Raw genomic sequence first — 23,375 nt, 5'->3', positions numbered from 1 at the left:
ATGATGAAAGTCAGAATCCAGTGAGATGTTAATCTTCACAGCTTAAATTTCACTCCCCAGTGCTTTTTGGTAGTTGAGCTCTACCATCTCTGGCTACTCATAGAATTTTAGAAGTTTGAGGGAGATCCTTACTTCAGAGTTTAAGATGAAAATGCTGCTGTTGCTATAAAAAGGCATGTTTTCCATTTTGATTTATGGTCTAGAGCAGCGATGGCGAACCTTTTAGAGCTTTCAAGGATAACAAACAGCTGGCTGTGGCATCCGTGCCATAGGCTCGCCACCATTGGTTTAAAGATTCTGAAGGTATCAAAAAAAAATATTCTGAAGGTCAACTGAGCCAGGTTAATTCAGAAAAGAGCAAAAATAATCCAGAACTAAACCCAGGTTCTTCCCACTCTAAAAGTTTTCAGAAGCTTTAATAGTGTGGCTGCATGTTTGGTTAATTCATTTCTATGAGAGCTAGTAGTATCTACTCATGTTAATAGGTGTCTTGGCTAGGATGTTATTTGAATATGAAAACCACAGTGGGTGATAATGTCATGTAAAATCTATGGGGGGCCAGGATTTAGCTCAGTGGTGCAGCTGCCTGTCTCCCAAGCACAAGGTCCTGAGTTCGATCTCCGGTACCAAAAACAAACAAACAAACAAACAAACTCTATGGGGACCTGTATCTGGAAGGAATGTTCTAATTCTGGTGCTGCCACTAACTCAGAGTGTGGCCTTGGCTAAGTGACAGAAACTGTGGTTCCTTTTGCTCAGTAATAAAATGTGGTATTGTATCAGGTACTCCTAAAGGACAGCTTAAAATCATATGATAGTAATTTCAATGGAAGGGGAATGAACTTTTAAAAAGAACATTATCAAATCTTTTGACAGACCTTTCTCAGTCTTCTGACCTATTTTGGGAAGGATAGAGGGCTTGACTAATCTAGGATCATGAGAGAAGCATAATAATTTAAGTCTTTTCCTTATAAGAGTGCAACATGTAGATAATTATAGTGGAATTTGCTAGAAACTACAAGCCTTGTTGGCAACAATTTAGGTGGCAATGAACCTACCTTTAATGACATGAAAACTAACAGAAGCAAGTTGTCCCATGAAGGCCATTGCTACTTCTACTTTTCTCCTAGTTCCCTCTTGATAGAAGTTCTGTATTAGCAAATGATGAGGGAATTTGAGCATTTAGCATGGATGTAGGGGTATTTGTAAGGTGAGAGGAACAGGAGTAAAGAGGCTGTATGCCCTGTGTGCCTGGAGAAAATTGCAGAGGGCCAACTCAGATCCTTAGGTGGAGAGCAGCAGGTGAGTAAATGAAGCCAGCATCTGGGGACTGTTGGGAAACTTGGTGTGTGGATGACTCCAGAGGGGGCAGCTAACTAGTGTCAGCTCAGTGTGTTTTAAAAGACCTTCGGTGTAAACTATTAAACTAGCTGGATGGACCACATTGGCCCCCAGCGTGCTGGTTTGTGAACCTTATACCTTTAGTACCCAGGGACGTAAGTTTTGGCTAAAGTAACCACAAAGGGACCAGAGAAGAGATGGGCACGGTTTTTGCCTACAGTATTTGTTATAGCCATGTGAACAAATAAATTGTAGTTTCTATGGCCACTGAAATACTTTCATATGCTAATATATCCCACATTAGTAAATAAGGAGATTATTGTTTGTATTTAGGAGTGAACACTGAAACTGGGTGTTACTTCAGAAGCAGTCATTTTATTATTTAAAAGTTTTGTATTACCGACTTTCAAGATTGCTATGCTACTGATCTTTTTTAAGGCATAAAAATTGAAAGTAAAGTTAAAGGCCCTTTTTAATCAGCAACCCTAATACCAATGTCTTTTTTGGGGGGGGGTGGAGACAGGGTCTCGTTATATTGTTCAGGAGGCTGGCCTTGAACTCACTATGTAGCCCAGGCTTGCCTCGATCTCGAAGTGATCCCCCTGCCTCAGCCTCCCGAGTGCTAGGACTACAGGTGTGTGCCACATGCCCGGCCCCTTAATCCCAATGGCTTGCCAGAGACGACACTATCAATATTTTTCTAGTCCATTTGAAATACCATTACATACATACGTATTTCAGTGATATTTATGTAAATTGGAATGATTTTATTTGGGGGAGGGTTTTGGCTTTTTGAGACAGGTTCTCATGATGTATTTCAGGCTGGCCTTAAACTCACTATGTAGCCCAACCAGGCTGGCCTCAAACTCGTGGCAGCCCTCCTGCCTCAGCCTCCTGAGTGCTGGGATTATAGGCATGCGCTACCATACCAGGCTAGGAATGATTTTATTTTAAAGCAGGGGTTGGCAACCTCAGCACTCTAGATGTAGATGTACTAGGCCATCTGATTGTTGTGAGGGGCTGTCTTGTGCAGTCCGGAAGGTTTAGCTGCATTCCTGGCCTGTGCCCAGTGCCAGTAGTATACCTGCACCCCAAGTTTCCACAACCAAAAGTATCTCCAAGACATTGCTAAATGCCCCCGGGGGGAAGCAAAAAGTCTTCCTGGGGTTTTCTGTTGATGCTGTTTGAAAGCATTGAGGCTGGTGATTTTTAGACTAGGGCCTCATGCCCCAAATTTCTGATGTCAGTTTTCTGTGGTTGGGGTGCAGGGAATCATGGGTAGTTAGATCACTGGATCATTCTACAGCTTCATCAGGGATACAAAATCACTGACTGGATAGGTGCCCTCTGTCTGATCCACTGCCCTCCCTTTATCTGTGTGCAGTATTTCTCTAAGTCCTTTAAAATAATAAAAGTTTCTTGGACTGGCTTTTTTTGGAAATATGGCCCGCCTCTCGGCAGTATAACAGGAATAACAAATCTTCTAAGAGGATTATTAATTTATAAAGGCAATACTGTAGTACATTTCCAAAGGTGAAAAAAAATTTTTTTTGAGACAGGGCCTCTGTGTATAGTTCAGGCAGACCTTGAACTCACTGTCCCATACTGGTCTCAGACTCACAGTGATCCTTCTGCCTCAGCCTCTTGAGGGCTGGGATTATAGGAATGCACCACTATGCCCAACAGGTGAAATGTTTATAAGTGGAATTTTCATTTTGGCCTGAGATTATAGTCACATGGTTCCAAAGTCAAAAAGATACAAAAGGCTTACTACCCTCTCTCTCTTTTTGCATAAATGACTGCTTATACCTTTGTTTGTATCTTGTTTTCAAAACTTAATCCTAGAGCTTTCCATGTCTGCACCTACAGAATTTCCTTTTTCTTTTTTATGACTTTTGAGAATTTGCTTAAATGGGTGTAATATAATTAGCCAACTCTATTGATGGCTAGTAGATTATTTCCAGTCTTTGCCATGACGACCAGTGCTATGACAAATTATTGTGTGCCTTGTAATTTCATGTATATCCGAGTGTATGTAGGACAGATTTCTAAACATGGAGTTGCTACATCAGCAGAAATGTGTGTTTATAATTTTGATAAACATTGTCAAATTGCTTTCCATAGAGGTTGCCTGTTTACTCTCTCACTAGAAGTTTCAGAGAGTGCCTATTTTCCTACACTTTCTCCACATTTTTGTCAAACTTTTTATAGGTGGTGATATAGGTAGAATTTTTTTCTCCTTGAGTAAACTTTTTATTTTATCTTTTTATTATAGAAAGTTGTAACCATATACAGAAGTAGAGAGAATAGTTTGATGAATTCCTAGGTTTATTAATATCCATATTCTGTGTTGTTTGTCTCTAGATGTTGTGTGTATGTATGTGCAGGCTGTTAGGTTTTCTTGTCAAAGGAATGCTTGTTTCAGAAAGATAACCTTTTTTCTTTTTCTATGCTGATATCACTTTATTCTTTGAGTTACTGTATATGTTCTTTAAAATTAGATAGAACACCATATGTAACCTATTAAGCCTAGTGTGTGTTGGGGAATGTTGCTCTTTGACAACTTTCAGTTTTCTGTTTCTTCTAGAGACTAATACGTTTTTCTAGAAAATTGTTCTAGTCATTGAGGTTTTTAAGTCAATTTGGATAGTCACTTTGAGATAGTAGAATCTTAACAGTCTTAATTTTACCTGTGGCTATTTCCCCTTTCCCTTAATTTTGTATTTGTTCTCCACCATCCCTTTCTTGATTATGTAGACAGTGGTTTATTTGATTCAATTTATTTTTTATTTTTATAACTTGTTTTCTAGTTCACTGATGTCTTCTCTGGCTTTATTAATTCTCTTTGGTCTCCACAGGTATGTTTTGTCTTTTCTCCCTTTTAAAAAATTGGGTAGTGTCTTTTCTGTTTATTTTAGTACTTAAGTTATCTGATAAGTTTAACCTATGTATATTTATTGATAAGACAGATCTGTCATCTGCAATGATAAGCATCTGTAGTTTTCTTTTGCTTTTAGTTTTAACTACCTTATCTTTCTATCACATTACATATCTTCTTTGCTTTGTTTTACTACTTTTTTTTAAACAAATAATTAAGTTTGGATTTTTGGTCTAGTGGTTATCTTTACAACTATTGACTCTTTCTCTAGACCTTCTTTTTCCAGTATGGTCACCATCTCCCAGCCACATGAGCCTCTGGAGCACTTGAAATGTAGCAAGGGTGGCTAAATTTGATTGAATTTAAAACTAAGACTTGATTCAGTTAACTTTTAAATACATTTAGAGCAACTTGAATATGTGAGTCTACCTTAACTATAAATTTTATGAAATCAAATTACTGTAGGGCAATTCTTTGTGATAGAAATTTAGCTTTTGAATTGAGATGTACTATAAGTATAAAATGTACATTGGATTTCAAAGATTTAATATAAAAATCATAAAATCCCCCCACCCTACATATATATTTATTTTTGTGATGCTGGGAGCCAAACGCAGCATGGGCCAGGGCCTTGTACATGCTAGGTAAGTACTCTACCACTGAACTGCATCCCCAACCTTCAACAGTTTTATATTGATCACATATTGAAATGATATTTTGGGTTAAATAAAATATTAAACATTTCATCTGTTTCTTTTTATGTTAATATGGCTATTAGGAAATTTTAAATTATATATGTGGCTCACATATTTCTACAGTGTGGCTTCAGATAGTATATTGATTCCTTATTAGAAGCAGTGGAAATATCACATTTTAATGTTCAGAATAAACATTTACAGTATTAACTTTCTTTCCTTTTTTCTTTTTTTTTTTTTTTTTTTTGTTGCGCTGAGGATTGAGTCTGGGTCCTCACATATGCTGGGCAAACACTGTACCACTGAGCTACATCCTGAGCTTTATTTACGTTCTTAATATATCCTTTGCGTGTCTTGTTCCATTTTTTGGGTAAATTTCTCTGTAATTTGGGGTCATTTTTTGTAAATGACAGTTAATGTTATGTTGGCTCCTTGTCAGATCTGCACAAATTTGAGTTCTGTCTTTCCTTTAAGTAGTTGCTATGAATTAAAAGTTCCCGATATAAGAAAAGGAGAACTTGGACTATTATGATATAAGTTAAAGATAGAACCTTCTGCATGTTGGATGAGTTGGTAGGAAATGATTCACATTTTGTTTTGGACTTGGTTTTCATCTTTCAGTCTCACTCTATCCAGTTCCGGTTCTCACATTAACCACTTTCAACCCCTCCCTGCAGACATACTTCCCGTGTGTTTTATATCCCAGTTACTTTTGCACAGCTTCTCTGTAGTAAGGGTATTTATTCCTGTTTCCTTTTATTTCATCCTAAATCTTCTCTTTCCAGGTGGCAGGCACTCATCTGTTTGTAACCTGTCTCACCTTTCTCAGTTTAGTTTGCTCTGCATAGAGTGAGCATTCCGTAAATGGCAGTTGCTCCATATAGAGGTCATTAAACATTATTTCCCTTTAGTCAGTTATACAAGCTTAAACTTTCAGAATGTCCCCACATTTCAATATAACATCTCCCAAATAAAACCACCAGAAAGTAGGATGTTTGACTATACTACTATCTTTTTACAGAACCTCATGTTTTGATTTCTACCCTAATCACAGTGGCTCCGTGAAGCTCAGAGCTTTTAGCTATTCGAAGGCAGCAGCCAGTTCCCCTGTTCTTACTGTTCTTATGGTCTAAGGGCCCAGTCCTCTTGTTTTCCTTTGAAAAATATTTTAAGATTCTGATACTCACTGACTTTGGTTCCCAATCATTGCTCTTCATAAAGTCTCACTTTTTAAAGCCTGCTTACTATTAGGGAGAACATTGATTTTGTTCCTGGAGAAGATGAAGAAGTTTTTATTTTAAGATTATGTTAGGAAAAAGGAAAAAACAATCTCATTCTTCTGCTGAGTATGTTCATTTTATACCTTTACACATGAGCATGTCAGGTCCTTTCTGTGGCACTGAAGTTTTTCCACTGTGAAAGGTTGCCAAGAATTAGGCCAGTCCATTTGGAGACAGAAGACAACTAGTTAGAATTAAAGGGGAAGATGACAATTTAGTCTAGGGTAAAGATATCTAACTTGGCCTTTTGGATCTTGTTCAGTATTTAAATTTTGAAAAAGAACTAGTTAGTGATTTGGACCTTTAAGATCTGGTAGGACTAGATTTCTACCTAACCTGGTTTGTCAGGCTCTGGGGCATCTTTTGAGGCATCTAAAGGCGGAGCTTTGGCTTCATTGCCTTTGGAGCTCTTGAGGAAGTTTTATGTGCTTTTGCAGGGGAGACTTAGCTGCACTTAGTGACCTATTGATGACTAGGTGGTTTCCTCCCATTATGCTTTTGGGAAATTGATCAAACTGCTGGTGAGATTTGGGAAACCCTGGTTTTGTTACTGGATAGAATGAAAAAATATTACCTTATCCTTTCCTTTCCTTTCCAATATTGGGGATTGAACCAGGGCCTTCACCCTGAGCTACATTTCCAGCCCATTTTAAAATTTTGAGACAAGGTCTCACTGAGTTGCTGAATTGCCCAGGCTGAGCTTTAGCCTGTGATCCTCCTGCCTCAGCCTCCCAAGAGTGCTGGGATTCGTTTTTCTTTATATTGTATGATCATTAAATACTTTTCGATAATTTTATCTCAGAGTTGAGCAAATCCTTTTATTTTAGGAGTACCCTGGTTTAAGCTAGAATGTCAAACTATAGCCTGACCACTTGTTTTTTGTTCTTTCTAAATTGGTACTTTAAGAGTATCCTTAGGTTCATTGCAAATTTGCAGAGTACATAATGTTCCTGTGTACTCCCTATCCCTGAGAAGAACACAGACTATGCGACCTTTAACATCCTGCACCAGCGTGGGTTATTGATGAACAGAGTTAGAATCAATGAACCGACACCGACCCATCCTTACCACCTAAAGTCTGTAGTTTACATTAGGGCTCATTCTTGTGTTTTCTACTCTATAGGTGTTGACAACACCTGTTTTTGTAAATAAAGTTTTACTGGAACACAGTCACACCCCATCCATTACATGTTGTCTGTGTCTTTGGTTCCTCCACAACAGCAGATTTGAGCTATTGCCAGACACTGTATGGCCCACAAAGCCAAAAATGTTTACTATCTGGTCCATTACAGAAAGCTTGTCAATGCGAGGTCTAAGATAATCCAGTTTCCTGTTTAAAGAATCAAGCAGTGGCTGCTCTTTACTTGCATTTAAATGGTAAAGCTATTTCTCTTGTATGCTACTAACACTAAGCCTTGTCTGTCTGGAGTGTGACTTTGGGGGTAGCTAAGGTGTTTCCAGATAACCTGGTAGTTTAACTCTAGGGTGTCTGCCTTTGAGTAGCATTACCATGTGAATGGCTTTGAGACATTTTATAGCCTTAATTTATAAGGCTGTCAGCAAAGTTTAAGTGCACCAGTTTCTCCACAGCTCTGCCAAAATGAGGTTTTATGATTGTAATTGTGTAAGAGGTAACATAGGAATTAAGTGTATTTTCCCCTGCTTGGGTTTATTGTCTGCATTTTTGTTGTATGTAACGTGCCCTTGACCATTTAGTATCTGAAATCTGTAGTTTTCATTTGCATGAATTCTTTATGTATGTTGATAAATTAATCAGTGAACACATTGACTAGCACATTATCAAAAATATGCTGAGGGGACTGTGGATACCTGGTGTTCCTAGGCTTTTCATCTTTGTCATATAAACTGGCATTGCAATTAGCACTGAAGTGTCTCCACTTAGCCCAGTTTGCTTTTGTGGCAGGGAGAGCTAGGTTACCTCCATACTTCCCTTTCCGGCAGAACTGGGCTTCATTGTGACCCACAGTAAGTGTCCTTCCTATCTCTCAGGTAGAACCCCACTCCTGGTCATTGTCTCATCTTAACTCCGATTGTATCTTCTGCCACAATGAATGGCACAGTATTATCATGAATAATTATATTTACACAGGTCAATATTTATATTCCCTCCAGTTGAAAATTTTGGATTCCAACTCAGTCGTATATTATTTCCCTAAGGGTCACTCTAGCAGTTGTGTTTCATTTTCTTTCTTAGAATTGATCTAGGATTCTACTTGAACATTTGTGTTGTACCAGTGTTACTTTCTCTCTTACTAGTGCATGGAGGTCAGTATGTAATACTCTCACTGTTGGGAATAAATGATCTACTCTCTAACATTTTCTGAAATCATGAAGTTAAAGATTTCTCCATGTGTTGTTGCCCAGAAAACAGTAGGTCCCTTTGGAATCTGTAACATACCTACCTTTCTCTAACAACTGTTATCTTTTCATAGACCAGAACATGCTCAGGCTTCTATCTGAACTTTTTCTTGGATCTGTTCTAGTATAGTACAATGTTCCCTTAAGCTTTGTAGCAGATATTTCTTGATACTTGACTATAGACTTTATATAAGTTGGGTTAATTTATCCTCCTGGTTCTGCTCTTAAATAGAAAGCAAATTGGTCATTGCTACATTCCTGTTCCTATATAAAAGTGGACACTTTGGTTGTAATAAGCCCTTCTGGGAGGAAGCTGCTTTCCTCGTTGAGTCTCTGTTTCTCTGGAAACTGCACTTCCTAGAAGTGGTACTGCTTCTTTGATTAGTGCTCTTTATACATTCTTTACAAATAGTAGTTGTCATCTCTGGCCTAGGTACTCAGTCTTCCTACTGCTTTGACCTGAGTTTAGCTTCAGGGAAGCTGTTCCAGAAGGAAATTAAAATGGACTCTACTTGGCAATTGAAAAAGATCCAATAGATTCAACTAGTATTTACTGAGTACTTACCAACATTTAGTATAAAATACACTCTCTAATTTTCATAACAGTCATACCCCTTTTATAAATTAGGAAACTACAGTTTTGAGCAGGTAAAAATCACATGTAGAATAGGTGGTAAAGCCAGCTTTCTCCCACCTCAGACTCTTGCCACCCCTTTGTAGCTGAGAAAGTAGGTAATGTTTTGGGCATGGTGTGGGAACAAGAGAAAGTGGAAGAAAGAACCAACAAGAGCCTTGCTACTACTGGTCAAGTATCACCACATCCTGCAGGACTGCAGCCATTTCCTTCATGAACTTGTTCACTTTTTATCTTCTTCATTTAGGATCATCTGAAAGAGAGGAGGAAAAGAGGTTCTTACAGACTATAGAGGTCTTTGTGGTCAGTTTCCTAAGAGACTGAAACAAAATTCAAACATGAAAATAAAGAGTAAAAATACATAGGTAAATAAATAGAAAAATTTGGGGTGCTTTATAGCCATTGTGTGAGCCCAAGGAGTTCTTTGATTTGTTTTCCCTCACTGAGTTCTCTAAGATTGGATGCTGGTCAGTAGTTCTCCGTCTTGGCTGCTCAGGAGAATCATCTGGGGAGCTCCTGGGAACTGGTACTGCCTACCCCGACATAAGACATTGCAATCAATCTCTGCGGGGAAGGCCTAGGTGCTGGTACTTTTGAGCTACCCAGGCAACTATAGTGTGCTTCCCAAGTTAAGAACCACAGTGTTGAATCCAGTAAAGGTTTCACCCAAGATCAAGAGCTGTCACCTACTTTATGGAACAGAGTCTGCGAGATGCTGAAGGGTAATACTTAATTCATTATGCAGTCCATCAGCATTGGTTGAATATTCTGGATTTGGAATGAAATGGAAACTGAGAAACACTGGAAAATTGCTAAGGCATAGTTACTGCCTTTGAGAAGCTCAAAGAGAAGCTGGGACAGATTTATGGTAGCCAAAATGTGTGAATCCTGTGATTTTACACTATCTTTTCTGCTATCCCTACCTCTCTCTTAAGGGTTTTTCAAATAGGGGTGGTTTCTGGAAAGTGTAACATGTTAACCCAAGTGTCCTTTATCCAGAATGGTGTTGGACACTTTCTGGATGGAGAATACACAGAGAAGAACAAATATAAAAGTGTGTACTCCTTTTCTTGATTTCTACATTCTGTCCTTGACTTTGTAGTCCTAGCACTGCTCTCCAGAGTTGTCTCAGAATGTACACAAGTAGGCAAGGTTGGTGTAGGGTAAATAAACTGTAAAGTGTGTGACACAAGCCCAAATCTTAACCCTGTTAGATTCACTCGGTAGAAGCTTAAGTTTAAAGACAATTTGTAACCTTCTCAGTGTTACACATGAGAAAGTAATGAAGACTGTGATCTCCCAACCATCAGCCAAGTTGTTGACATAACAACTTTGCCACTTCTTCCAAAAGGAACCAGAAATTGTTCTTTCTTACATTTGTGTGCCACTGTCTTCCAGACATACCAGCAGGCAGATTTAGCTGTCATTTTCACATCATCCATATGAAGTAAATATTTCTATTTCTTAGACAGAAAGCTAAAGCATATTTACATGGTTTAAGCAAACTTAAGGGCAAACTTACCTAAGCAAACTTAAGGACAAAACCATGGTTAAAGTACAGGTAGACTGAACTTTCAAACCTATGCTCTTCTCAGTTCAGCATAATATACCATTGCACCCAATGCAATTCTTCATAGCAAATGTTGTCTCTATTAGTAATTTAGTTTTACATTTGTCCTGTTAATCACGAAATGACATCTAAAGCTTGTCTAGTTTTATTATTTCAGGATTATCACATTGATATGCACTCTATTTACATACATTGAAACAGTTTCAAAGACCACTCCTTTTAGTCTGCCTTCTTGTCTCTGGGAACATGAGAAGCAATGCATACAGACTGATACCAGCAATGTGGACTTGGGCAAATAGCTTTAGTACAGTAAAAATGATGGCATTTAATTATACAATTGTTGCATTGATGAGACTGAGAGTGTGCAGCACAGAGCATGGCACATGGTAGATGGCTCAGTAGATGTTGGTTATGAATTCATTATGTTAGTGACACAGCATTTCCTGGATGAAATTGGCCTCCTGCAAACCTTCAGTGTTAATTTTCTTCAATTTTCTTGGCTGAAGATCTCAGCTGTACAAAGTGTTCATTTTCTAAGAAACAGCACTTTCACTTTGTTTGTGCTAGGAGCATGACTAGCTTTGGATGTCCTTCATTCACTGAGATTAGCTCTGCATTTTGCCTCAGTAAACTTCAACGATGGTACAATGTGGCCTTTTCTTAACTATTATTGCTTCCATGACAACAAGGCGCCCTGTAACTCACCACTTTACCTTGAGGTTCAGCTCCTTAATCTTTCAGAATTAGGTTGATGTGGATGTGTAGTGGCTTCGGCTTTTGGCAATTGTTATTCATGTGTTCTCGCTGGCCACAGCTCTGTTTGTGGTATCAGTTCTACACATATCCATGCTTGGTCTTTCTACTCTGTGGCCTGACACATCATATTGACTGTTACTGCCACTGTACTATCACCTTCCTGTCTCCCTTTAGATTCTTCTTCTCTTAACTTTAAGGATTTGAATACTCTTAACCAAATATGTAGAATGAAGTTGGTCTGTAAGAGGCATTCATTATTATAAGAAGATGTTGGGCTGGGGATTTAGCTCAGTGGTTTCAACGCCTGCTACGCAAGCGCAAGGACCCGAGTTCGATCTCCAGTACCAAAAAAAAAAAAAAAAAAAGAAGATGTTATCTTAAACCCCTGAATTTTATTTGTTATAGTAAGTTTATACTTAAGTTTACTAGGTGTTTTAATTTTCAGTTGCAATCAGAAGATACTTATTGGACATCTATAATATTTCAAGTATTATGCAAATGGATCTTCAGTTTCCTGAGGAATTCTGGGACCCACAGGACATAGAACTCAGTGATTGCCTAAGTAGAGGACACAACTTCTGGGCTCATATGAAATGCATTCACAACTTGCTTTGGCTTTCACTGGTATACAGAGGGGGAGTTTTCTCACTAGTCTGCTTTTGGAGAAACATTTCAAAAGAGCAAATAAATAGGATTATTTTTTCTTTGCAGTACTAGGGGTTGAACCCGGGACCTTCACACAAGGTATATCCTCAGCCCTTTTTAATTATTTATTTTGAAACAAGGTCTCACAAGTTGCGTAGGCTGGGCTTAAACTTGCAATCCTCCTGCCTCAGCCTCCCAGAGTGCTGGAATTATGGGAGTGTTGCTACTACACCCAGTTACAGGATTTCTGAAGAGAGATCAAGGGCCCAGTGGAGGTTATTTATTTCCCCTTGAGCCAGGTGTGGTGGCACACTTCTGTAAGAAGCTGAGGCAGGAGAATCTCTGCAAGTTCAAGGCTAGCCTGGGCTACATAGGGAGTTCAAGGCTAGTCTGAATTGCACAGTGAAACCCTGTTTCAAAAAACAAAAACAAACAAAGGCTATTTTCCCTAGTCACAGACATAAATAAGGGTGTCCTTCAGAGGATTCCATAACCCTCACCTATGTTAAGAACCCTGTCATGGTCACTTTGTGTCCCCTTTCCTATCAGAAGAACAAAAGTTGTTATATGAAGGGTACCATGGGTGTCAGACTTCAACAGGAAGATCTTTATATAGTATGTTTTATAGGAGATTTTTGCACTTTCTTAGAATAGAATGGCTATAGTTGTAGAAATTTTTAGACTTTTTCCCTTTAAAGCCAGTCTCTTAATAACTGCATGCTTCCCCATGTAAATATTACAGTGTTATAATTTATTTTACTGTCTCCTTATTGTTGTATATTTAGGTTATTTTCAGTGCTCCGTCTCAACCTTTTATTCAAGAAAATTGCAGACCTGAAGAAAAACTGCAAGAATAATACAGTTAACACCTATGTCTAACACCTAGTTTCACCAGTTAGTTTGCCACTTTTCGTTTCTCTCTTTCCTCTCTACCCATCCCTATCTCTTCTCTCTTTTTTCCTTTCTTACATACAGGTTTTTTTTTCTGAACCTTTTGAGAGTAAGTTGCACACATCATGTCTCTTTACTCCTACATACTTAAGTATGTATGTCCTAAGCATAAGAGAAATCTCCTAATAACCATGAAACAGTTTGGAGAATTTACTCTTGATATGTAATAAAATCAGATATTCATCTAGGTGCAATTGCATGTGCCAATAGTCTTAGCTACTCAGGAGGCTGAGGCAGGAGGATCATTTGAGCCCAAGAGTTTGAGGCCAATTTGGGCAACATAATGAGACCCCCATCTCAGAAAAGTTTTGAATATTTACATTTCCCTACTGGCTACTGACTCCTGTGTTGGACAGCTCAGGTCTGGAACTCATTGAGAAGGCACTGTGACTAAGGCTGCTGGGCAAGGTACAGCAGAGACCAGGAGAGACTCCAACCTCAGCTGCTCAGGCCACACAGTCCAGGTGAAGTGGACCAGCTGTGTGACTGCTGAGGCTGGGTCATCAAAGGCCACACAGCTTCCACCTTTTACTGAATCCAGGTAAGGGGGCAAGTAGTCCAAAGCTGCCGTGCTTCAAGGAAGCCCTTGGAGCAGCCACCCAGAGGTGCTTGGGTGGGTAGACAGTCCTGGCTGTCAAGTGGTCTGGCCCAAGCATTAGACTTGTGAGAGAAGGAGTTTGGGGATGCTTCCAGCCCTATAGCAATCCTCCTACCTCACCCTCTCAAGTAGCTGAGATTATAAGCATTTGCCACTCCACTTGGCCTGCTTTTAATTTTTGAGGAACCTCTAGACTATTCTCAGTAATGCCTATGATCTCTTCTTAAATTCAAGAGTAAGTTTTCCTAAACAAAGGAAATTGTTAAACTTCTCAGACAGTAAAATATCACTACTGGGCATGAAGTAAAACAATCATTGTTGAGTACGAAGTTTTTTCTTTTTAAACAGTGATTCTTTTGAAGGACATTGACAATCATTTGCTAGATCTCCATTCACATTTCAAATTATTCCTTTTGAAGCACTATTCAATTAATCATTGTTTAGCCATGGCAAATCCAAGAATTAAGATTTTGAAACTTAATGTTTTCAAAAGATTGAAATCTTATAGATACTATTTTCACAATTTTACCCATTTTAATGTGGTTCATGGAAAAGTACATTGCAAACTCATTTAGTTGACAATGTCAACAAAAAGCAGCATTATCAAAATGAGCTGGATCGTTCTATTGGCTTTTGGTGTCTTGCTAGTAATTTTTCCATTTATCGCTCTCCTTTTCCACTCTTTCATTCCCCTACTGCCACTCTCAAAGTAGCTCCCACCAAGTGTTAAAGCTGAAAGATGTGGACAAAGATAGCCTTCAAGTAATTCAGACAGAGGAAACTACATGGTAGGGGGCATTGTCTGTGTTGATGGAAGCAAGCACACAACAGCCCTCTGCTTTAATCAAGATACTTATTATTGGGTGACTTCATTAGCTGAAGAAATAATTTTTTTCTACCTCCTGTAAATTAGTCAAGAAGAGGATTAAAGACTTACCAGAAATAGCCAGTACTATGGAAACCAGGTATAAAAATCCTGTTCTGTGAACTCTTGCTCTCTGATGGCGAGCCAAATGCTGCTGGCCACCTCCTGGTTCCACCACAGGGAGGGCTCCCTGCATTAAACCAAAAGTCATTTGCATTTTGTATCTATTTATCCTATATCCTGATGAATATAGAGCTGTATGGAACCTTCCTAGACAAGGAACATCATACCTTTTGTACATGTAGAACCTGTCTCCAGTTTCCCAATGAATGGGCAAAGTATAAATAAACAAAGAGGCAGGAGTTGTAGCTGAGTGGTAGAGTGAGTGCTTTCCTTGCAAGAGGCTCTGAGTTCAATCCCCAGCAATAAAAACAGACATAAAAAAACCAAAAGTGAATTAAAGGATAATCAAGCTAGGAAGAAAACCTGAATACCCATGACTGTATTTAAGTTAATGATGATTACATTCACTAAGTCAGAATTTTTCAGACCCCTTCATGGTTCCCTCTTCATCATCTTGTAAACTAAGGAAAATTTTAATTGGTAAACTTGAAGAAGAGGAAGTATGTAGAGAAGTGCAAAATAAAAATAGAAAATCAAAATTAAGAAATGTGGAGAAGTCAAAGAAGTGAGGATGGCCGGGGATTTACTCAGTGTTTTCACCGCCTGCTGCGCAAGCACAAGGACCCGAGTTCGATCCCCAGTACCAAAAAAAAAAAGTGAGGAAAAACTTAAGTCAAATAATTGGAAAAAATAACGAAAATATTCAGTATGCCAGAAGACTTAAAAAAAGAACTTTTTTAGGGGCCGGGGATTTAGCTCAGTGGTTCAGCCGCCTGCCTCGCAGGTGCAAGGACCCGAGTTTGATCCCTGGTACCAAAAAAAAAGAAAAAAAGAACCTTTTTGATAGGACATTCATTTTAAAATCTAAAGGTTTTTTGGGGAATAAGTTTATTACCAAAAATAAGATTGTTAGAACCCTTTGATTTAAACTAAGTATTCAACATTAATACCTGTGATTAAATACCTTCAGTGTATATGAGGAAAGCCTCAGGAAGGTGATGAAAGTCAAGCATTTCATATTTATTTTTAGGTTTACTAATTAACTAACCAAAAAGGACTTATCCTCCTGTTTAAGCTAATGTATAATTAAGGTATCTAAGTACAAAGAATTTGTCCATAAAGCTAAATTAGAATCTAGGAGGCAAAACCTGAGGTTTTTCAGCTACATTTCTTTAAAAATACAAATTTCTGAAAGCATTATCTATTCTTCCCAGAAAGCATTGAGAAGCTACCATAGGTGAGGCGCTGTAATAGGTGCTTTGGGGGACTCAGAGGCAGATAAAATGAAGTTTCTTTCCGCAAGTTTCTAACCAGCTGATAACCTAAGGACACTAGAGTAAATTTCCTCTCATTTCTGAACCAGTTTCCTGAAATTGGTTCTCTATGCCTAGTGGTTGAGTTTTCCAGATAGTGCAGAGTTGACCATTATCAACATCAAGGACTTTTATTTTCAAATAGTGAATGGTAGGGGCACCGAACACACTTTCATCTCTTCTTAATCACATAGGATCTTCGCATGAGCCCAGGGGACTGTGCTAATCCACGGTGTGGTCACACTCTGAGATCTGACCAAGAAGCAGACTGTTTGATCTTGCATCCGTGGCCCCAGACTGTTCTTGATCATGTATTGCGTCGTTAGTGATTGCTATTTAATGAGCCCCTCTTTTAAGCTTTAAGGTGTATTAATGTTCAATGTGAAGGACACTTTGACCCTCACCAGACCTCTACGTGGGCTGTGCTGTTCCTGTCTTTTAGGTGGTTCCGGTGAGATTTCGAAGTATAAACAACTTGTCTGGGCCTAAGATTCAAACCCAAGTCTAACTGCAGCACCTGATCCTACCACTACCATCCTGCAGGACCAGTGTTTTAGCTGAGATCTGAAGCTTAAAACATTCTAAAAATTAAATTTCTTTTCCTACATTTGGTACCCAAACTCATTTTGTGGCAAAATTTGACCTGAACTGATTTGAGATGATAGTCTTTATCTTACTTAATATAAATGTTTATATATTTAACTGCACCAATATTGTATCTGTATAATATTTTGTATTACTCAAGTATGATATATGTACTCCTTTTTACCCTCCTGAAGTAGGCAAACCTTTCAATTCTGAAATCATCTAGCCCCGTGGGTTTCAGAGGAGAGATACTGACTTACCAGCTTGCTCTTACTGCTCATGGCCCTCTGGCCTTGTGGTTCTAATCTCTTGCTCTGAATCAGCTGTGGGCTGGAAAATTCAAGCCTGTAAATTTTCACTACCCGAAGGAACTCATATAATTTTTTTAGAAACATGAGCTCATACTTATATTCCCAGCTCCAGTTCGACACCACAGAGTTCTTATACTTCTCTACTCCAGAACATCTTTCTCTTTGTTACAGAAGAAATCATTTGTGATCCTTATTAAAGATGGTAAAGGAAACTTTAAATATATCTGGGTGCTGTGATGGGGTTTTGCAGTAGGGGAGAGAAGTCAGGCTCAACCTCGCATGCAACAGGGACAAGTTGAGGGTAACTAAGGAGGAGAGTGTGGGGGTCAGTGGATGGAAAGTTACTAAGAGGAATCAAGGCTGGGGTGATTCCTGCTAGACCAATTCAACTAGATTCTTACTGAAGGCAGGCTAGGGTCATTAGATACCCAGGGTAAGGGACAAGGAATTTGATCAGATATGAAGGGTGACTCAGTACCAAGGATAGGGGGTATTTGCAAGATTCTTGCAAAAACTAGCCCAAGCAGAGCAAGACAGAGCCAAAGGTCAGGGCCCTACTCAAACACAGGACTCAGAGGAGCTTGACTGAAATTCATAAAGCATTCCTTTCTATTTAACCTGGATGCAAAACTTTTCTCTTGGCATGTAAAAATCTAGATTTATATTTTAACTTAGATAAATAGCTCCTTCTTTATATCATGATACTATGACAAATATCAGCATTTTAGTGTATTTAAAACTAGAACATTTATGCAGAACTTTAAGGAATACTATATATTACTTGACTTAACCAGAATTACAGAGAGAGAGTAGATGTTGGATGGTCATTTCTGGGGAATTACACCCCTTCCTCCCTTACTTGGAATGGGTATTTGGGGATTAAAGTACTCATCATAGTCAAAGTGATGAGAGGAAAAGTGAAGAAATCATGAATTAAAGATTGACCTACTGAAGGCCTTCAGTGCACTCACTTAGAATGAGGGGTGGATTAAGACTGTAATGTTTTATTCTAACTTTTTAAAAATGGACAAGGGGTCTAGGGTCAGTGGGAAAGAAAGGTTCTGCAGATGGCTTTAAAAGTGGGTTCCTGTTTTCAAGTCTTATTTGGTAGAGCAAGGAAAGGAAGAAACTAGAATGTGACTGGAGTGTTAGAAAGTTGGGTTTCTGAATCTCTTGTTTTCTACCTTTATCTTATAGGGAAGAATAAGGAGAGTTTGGAGGAGAAAAGTACTGGATGAGTTTTGCTGACATTGCCCATTTCAGAACAGCTTCCAGGGAGCATGGCGCTTCTGGAGGGCCTAGCCAGTGCAAGGGGGTATCACGGAGAACAGAAGGAACAGTGTTTATTGACCACTTGCTCTATGTCAGGCTTTGTACATTAACACATTTAGTTTTTGTCAGGCTTTGTACACGTTAACATATTTAGTTTTTACAAGTTTGAGCCCTACAAAACAGATTAAGGTGGCTGAGATTCAGGGGAGTAAAGAAGCTTGCCAAAGGTTTCACGACCCCAAAATAGACAAGTTGTGGCTGAAAGCTATTTCTGTCTCCAAAGCTCATCTCCTTTTTTCACGTCCTCCACCCTCTAGCCATTATCAGTTTACAGAGAGTTGGGGGTGGATGCGAGACCAGTCTTAGAATTATTCTGGCCACATGGCAGCAGGACAAGAGGCTTGGGTTTCTTCTTTCAGTTGCCTTTCTCTTGTTGTGTCCTGTTGGTGTCAATTTTATGCACAACCAGCTGAGAGCAACCTCCAGAAGAACCCCTGACCTTTTGTATTTAAGATTGATCAACAAAAACAAAAAAATCAGGCATCATGTGGTATATTGAGGTACATACACATTGTGTAATGTGTAAATCAGGGCAAACGTCTCTCTCTCTTCAAACATTTATCATTTTTTATGGTGAAAACATTCAGAGTCCTTTCAGTTTTTTCAAATACATGGTACAGATGCTCCCTGGTGGTCTAGTGGTTAGGATTCAATGCTCTCAAATACACAGTACATTGCCAGTGGCTGTGGTCACCCTACCATGCAATAGCACACCAGAACTGCTTGTTTCTATCCAACTTAGAACCCATTGATCCACCTCTCCCCATTGCCTCCCCCCTCTACCCTCTCCCATTTGTGGTAACCACCATTTTACTCCCAACTTCTGTGAGATAATTTTAAAAAGATTTTATGGGTGAGTGAACTCATACGGGGTTTTCTTGTTGTGTCACTTTCTCATCAACACTATCTTCCCCTCTCAGACATGCCATAGATCACTCTGCCTGTGAAGGTGTCATGGGCTGGTTTCTCTGAAATCTATGAACCCCATAGCTCAGTCAGAGCCCCTCATCTGCAATCACACAGCCTCCCAAGTTTGTGGCTACTTTCCACAGTGGCAGAGTTATGGTTCCTGAAGAAATACATTTGAAGAAAATCTTAAGAAACAGTTGGCACACAGTAGGTAAATATTTGTGGAATGAATGGATATACTGCCTCCTGGAAATCCCTGTGAACAGCAGTGGATTTACATGGTCTACTACTTTTGTACTTGGCAGTTTTCCTACAGTGTTTATTTGAAAACAAATTCCGATTATATCCCAGGTCACTTTTATACTGCCACTGGTAACACTAGGAATATATTTGTGTTAAGAAAAAATGCTTTCAAGATTGCCTCTTGGGATAAATGCTCTTTTTCTCTTATAATTAAATTATATTCTTAAACTTGCTATTAGAGAGGATAAAAATTTAACTAGAGACCGCAGGATTATTTAATTTCCTCTTCCCAACCAGTAATAGCTGTGTTACCATGAAAGCACTTTACTTCTCCATTTGTTAGATTTGAAAATCATGGAACATTTTTCATCTCTTAATAGGGAGAGATAATGCATGTGAGAAAACTTCATACATGTTTCTACGAAAGGAACTGCCTGTGCGACTGGCTAACACAATGAGAGAAGTCAATCTTCTGCCTGATAACTTACTGAACCGCCCTTCGGTGGGGTTGGTTCAGAGTTGGTAAGTAAAGTGGCTTGAACTGGATCTTCCCACAATGCTGTGAACATTTGGCATTGGAACTATTCTCCACAAAAGTGCACATACTGTCCGTCTGGGAATGAGTTACTGGGATAGCTGGGTTTTCCATACCATTAACAGGTTTTTTTGACTCATTTTTAAAAGTATGGCAGAAGCACTGAGCTAAATCCCCGGCTCTTAAAGAAGTTTCTTAAAGGTAGTATTTCTTGTAGAAAGATCAAGTCATTTAAAGGAGAACCTCAGATTAGAAAAATATCAGCTCCCTGCTATCTTTCATCTACCCTATGAAAAGTAAAAAAATCTTAACAGAGTATACCTTAAAGTTAAAACCGTTGTAGCTCTGATGCATAAAGAAGATGCTATTTAATCGAGGAAGTTGAATCTGTGATGAAACTCCCCACCAAGTAAGTAGGGGGAGATCAGCAAGCACTAGAATGTAAGAGCAGGTGGTGTGTTTTTAGAAAAGTATTTTCATATATTTGAAAAACAGTTGCAGGTTTTCTCTGTGTTATAATAGCAAGGTTGAAGTCCTTGAGAAAGCTGGAGTAGTTGAGGCCAGACACAGTGCTGTGGGGACACAGAGGAGGGGCAAAAAGAACTGGCTGCGGTGTTCCGCTGTCCCTTGGTGGGTGGTGTAATTGACTGCACATGTCACAGAGAGAGACCTTAAAAGAAGGGAATGCTGTGGACAGATATAAGGAAGATGGAACTGTTAATCAGCTTGCATTCAGAGGGCTTGTGGAGATAAAGTTACCAAAAGAGAATGGACAGCCCTTCCTCGGTAATATTGTAAATTCTTAGGGACAAATGGATCATCCAAGAAGTACTATATTAGATGGTCTTAGAGGTACAGGGTTCAGTCTCTCTCCTAGAAAAGCAGCAAGGACTCTGCCCCTGCACCTTACAGTGCAGGAAAGATCCAAGAGACAGTGACATCATAGTCGGCTGCATTCTGCTCTGAATTCATAGCTTATTTGAGAAGGGGCGGCAAGTACTTGTTTGCATGAAAAACTTCTTTTGTTTTAGATTTTAAAGCCTTATTCCATAAACTGGCCTTTTCTCATTTGTGCTTTTTACATTAGTACATACTAATTGTACAAAGTATTGCGTTTCATTGTGGTGTCCTCATACATACATATAGCATACTTTGATTGTATCCGTCCTCCCATTCCTTTCCCTTCCCCTTCCTTTCCCCTCCCTCCTCCTCCCTCCAAGACAGGCGGTGTAACCACTGAGCTAAATCCCCGGCCCTTCCTCCCTCCATCTCCTTAGACTGCATGAGACTTCTTTATTGCTTCGAGACTGTTAGAGATTTTTCCAGCAGAAATTATAAATGACTATTAAGTACCACTGTGGTAAGGATTTCTAGGTGGGCATGATTAAGTCCCCTGACCTAGTGGTGACATTTTCTATTGCTTATGTGCTAGCTACTTCAGGGGCTTCAGAGTAAATTGCTGGCTCTGTAGTGTTTTCCAACACCAGCCACCAGTTCTCTGATTTTCTAGACACCGACTGGGTATTCAACAGCTCAGTTCAATCCCGATGCTAAGTACCTGAAGTTAGCACGGGCCCCATAGCTTAAAGGCCTGGTCTCTCAAGACTGACCCCTGTTCAGCTGGCAACCACCAAGCCCTGTGCCATCTGTGCTTTTGACTGAATGGCTGTAAATTGAGTCTACATGGCCTTGTTAGGCTTGATACTTTTCTAGAAGGGCTCACAGAACTCAGGAAAGTACTTTGCTTATGTTGATGGGTTTACGGTAAAAGATACAACTCAGGAATATCCAGGTGGCAGAAATGCATAGGGCAAGGTGTGGGGGACATGTGTAGCTTTGTACCCTCTCTGGGCGCAGCACCTACCTATCCTGTACAACCTAGGAGCTTTCAGAATCGCCGTATTCCAGGGTTTTTCTAGAGCATAATCTCCAGACTCCTCCCTCCCAGAGGTTGAGAGTGGGGCTGAAAGTTCTAGCCCTCTAATCATGTCTCTCTGGTGACCAGCCCCATTCTGAGCCCATCTAGGGGCCCATCCTAAGTCACCTCATTACCATAAGCTCAAGTGCGATCAAAAGGGATTCCTTATGAATAGCAGAAGGTATTCCTTTCATTCAGGAAATTCTGTGGGTTAAGAAACTATGTCCAGGGGCCGGGGATTTAGCTCAGTGGTTCCGCCGCCTGCTTTGCAAGCGCAAGGTCCTGAGTTCAATCCCTGGCCCAAAAAACAAAACAAAACAAAACAAAACAAAAAAAGAAACTATGTCCGAACAAGGGACAAACACCAAATGTATTTTTGTGTCATAACTGCACTGGCAAAGTATAGTGTCAAACAAATTGCTGTGTCAACTCTTTTTTTGGTGTTTATCATTCTTTTATAAAAATTCCAAACATATGCATATAATTTAAACATTCTGTTTTTCAAATAATTTTCTACTTAAGAGAATGATTGCAGCTAGGTATAGTGGTGCACGTCTAATCTCAGCACTCTGGGAGGCTGAGGCAGGAGGACTGAAAAAGTTCGATCCCAGCCTGGGCAACTTAGCAAGTCCCAGTCTCCAAATTAAAAATACTGGTGATGTAACTCAGTATGAAGGCCCTGGGCCTGGGTTCGATTTCCAGTGCTGAGACAGAGGGGGGAGGGGGGAAGGGGACAAAAGGGGGAGAAGGAGAGGGAGAAGAAAAGACGAGAAAGGAGGAGGGGAGGGGCGGGTAGGAAAGAGTCTGAGATTGATTGAATACAAAACTAGTAGAAAGAACTCCCATATACCTTCACTCAGATTTATCAGTTAACATTTGGCCATATTAGTTTTATCATTGTCATTTATAATTCGTGTTCTCTATGTGTGTGTATTATGTATATATGTGTTTATTTATGTATGATACAGCTGTATGAAAGAGTTGTGAAAGTTGACAGAATCAAAATGGAGTCACTTGAGTTATCAAAAAATAAATAAAACAGGGGCTGGGGATTTAGCTCAGTGGTTCTACCGCCTGCCTCCAAAGCACAAGGACCCGAGTTCGATCCCTGGTACCAAAAACAAAAAACAACAACAACAACGAAAGAAAGAAAGAAAGAAAGAAAGAAAGAAAGAAAGAAAGAAAGAAAGAAAGAAGTTATAACAAGTTCTTATACATGATCACCTGATAGTAACTACCACAAACGTCTGCCAGAACTACAAGCTTGCAGAGGCCACTACAGCCTTATCCAAGAAGTATTTCTGTAAGGACGTCTGCCAGTACCTCTTTGACCTTGGACAAATGCCATTCTTGTTATTAACCACTGTGCTCATGACATTCAGGAAGTTTAACACTGGTACAGTAATGTTTCCTAATGTGTAGAACTTGTTATCATTTCACTAATTGTTTTAATAGTGCTCCTTTTTTTTTAAGCACCTTCCCCTCCTGATTTAGGAATCCTGCTCAGGATCATG

At 39.4% G+C, this 23,375-nt stretch overlaps 1 protein-coding gene across 2 annotated transcripts in view; it reads left to right on the top strand.

The window, feature by feature from the left end:
- Pdk3 (pyruvate dehydrogenase kinase 3) overlaps positions 1–23,375 on the top strand; it is a 66,174-nt gene that overhangs the window by 1,520 nt on the left and 41,279 nt on the right. The window contains exons 1-2 of one of the 2 annotated variants that reach the window (XM_087193613.1): positions 13,486–13,670; positions 19,789–19,930. In XM_087193613.1, the coding sequence (XP_087049739.1) occupies positions 19,821–19,930 (110 nt within the window). In that variant the 5' untranslated portion in view covers positions 13,486–13,670; positions 19,789–19,820. Of the gene's footprint in view, positions 1–13,485; positions 13,671–19,788; positions 19,931–23,375 lie in introns of those variants that run through there. The other variant, XM_004872228.3, reaches the window with a different exon arrangement.

This window comes from Heterocephalus glaber, unplaced genomic scaffold (assembly GCF_053883595.1).
Source record: "Heterocephalus glaber isolate CG9 unplaced genomic scaffold, H.glaber_assembly_v1.0 deba00001594, whole genome shotgun sequence".
In the NCBI taxonomy this organism is placed as follows: domain Eukaryota; kingdom Metazoa; phylum Chordata; class Mammalia; order Rodentia; family Bathyergidae; genus Heterocephalus; species Heterocephalus glaber.
Note: the sequence above shows the minus strand (reverse complement) of the source record. Positions and strands in the feature narration are given on the sequence as shown.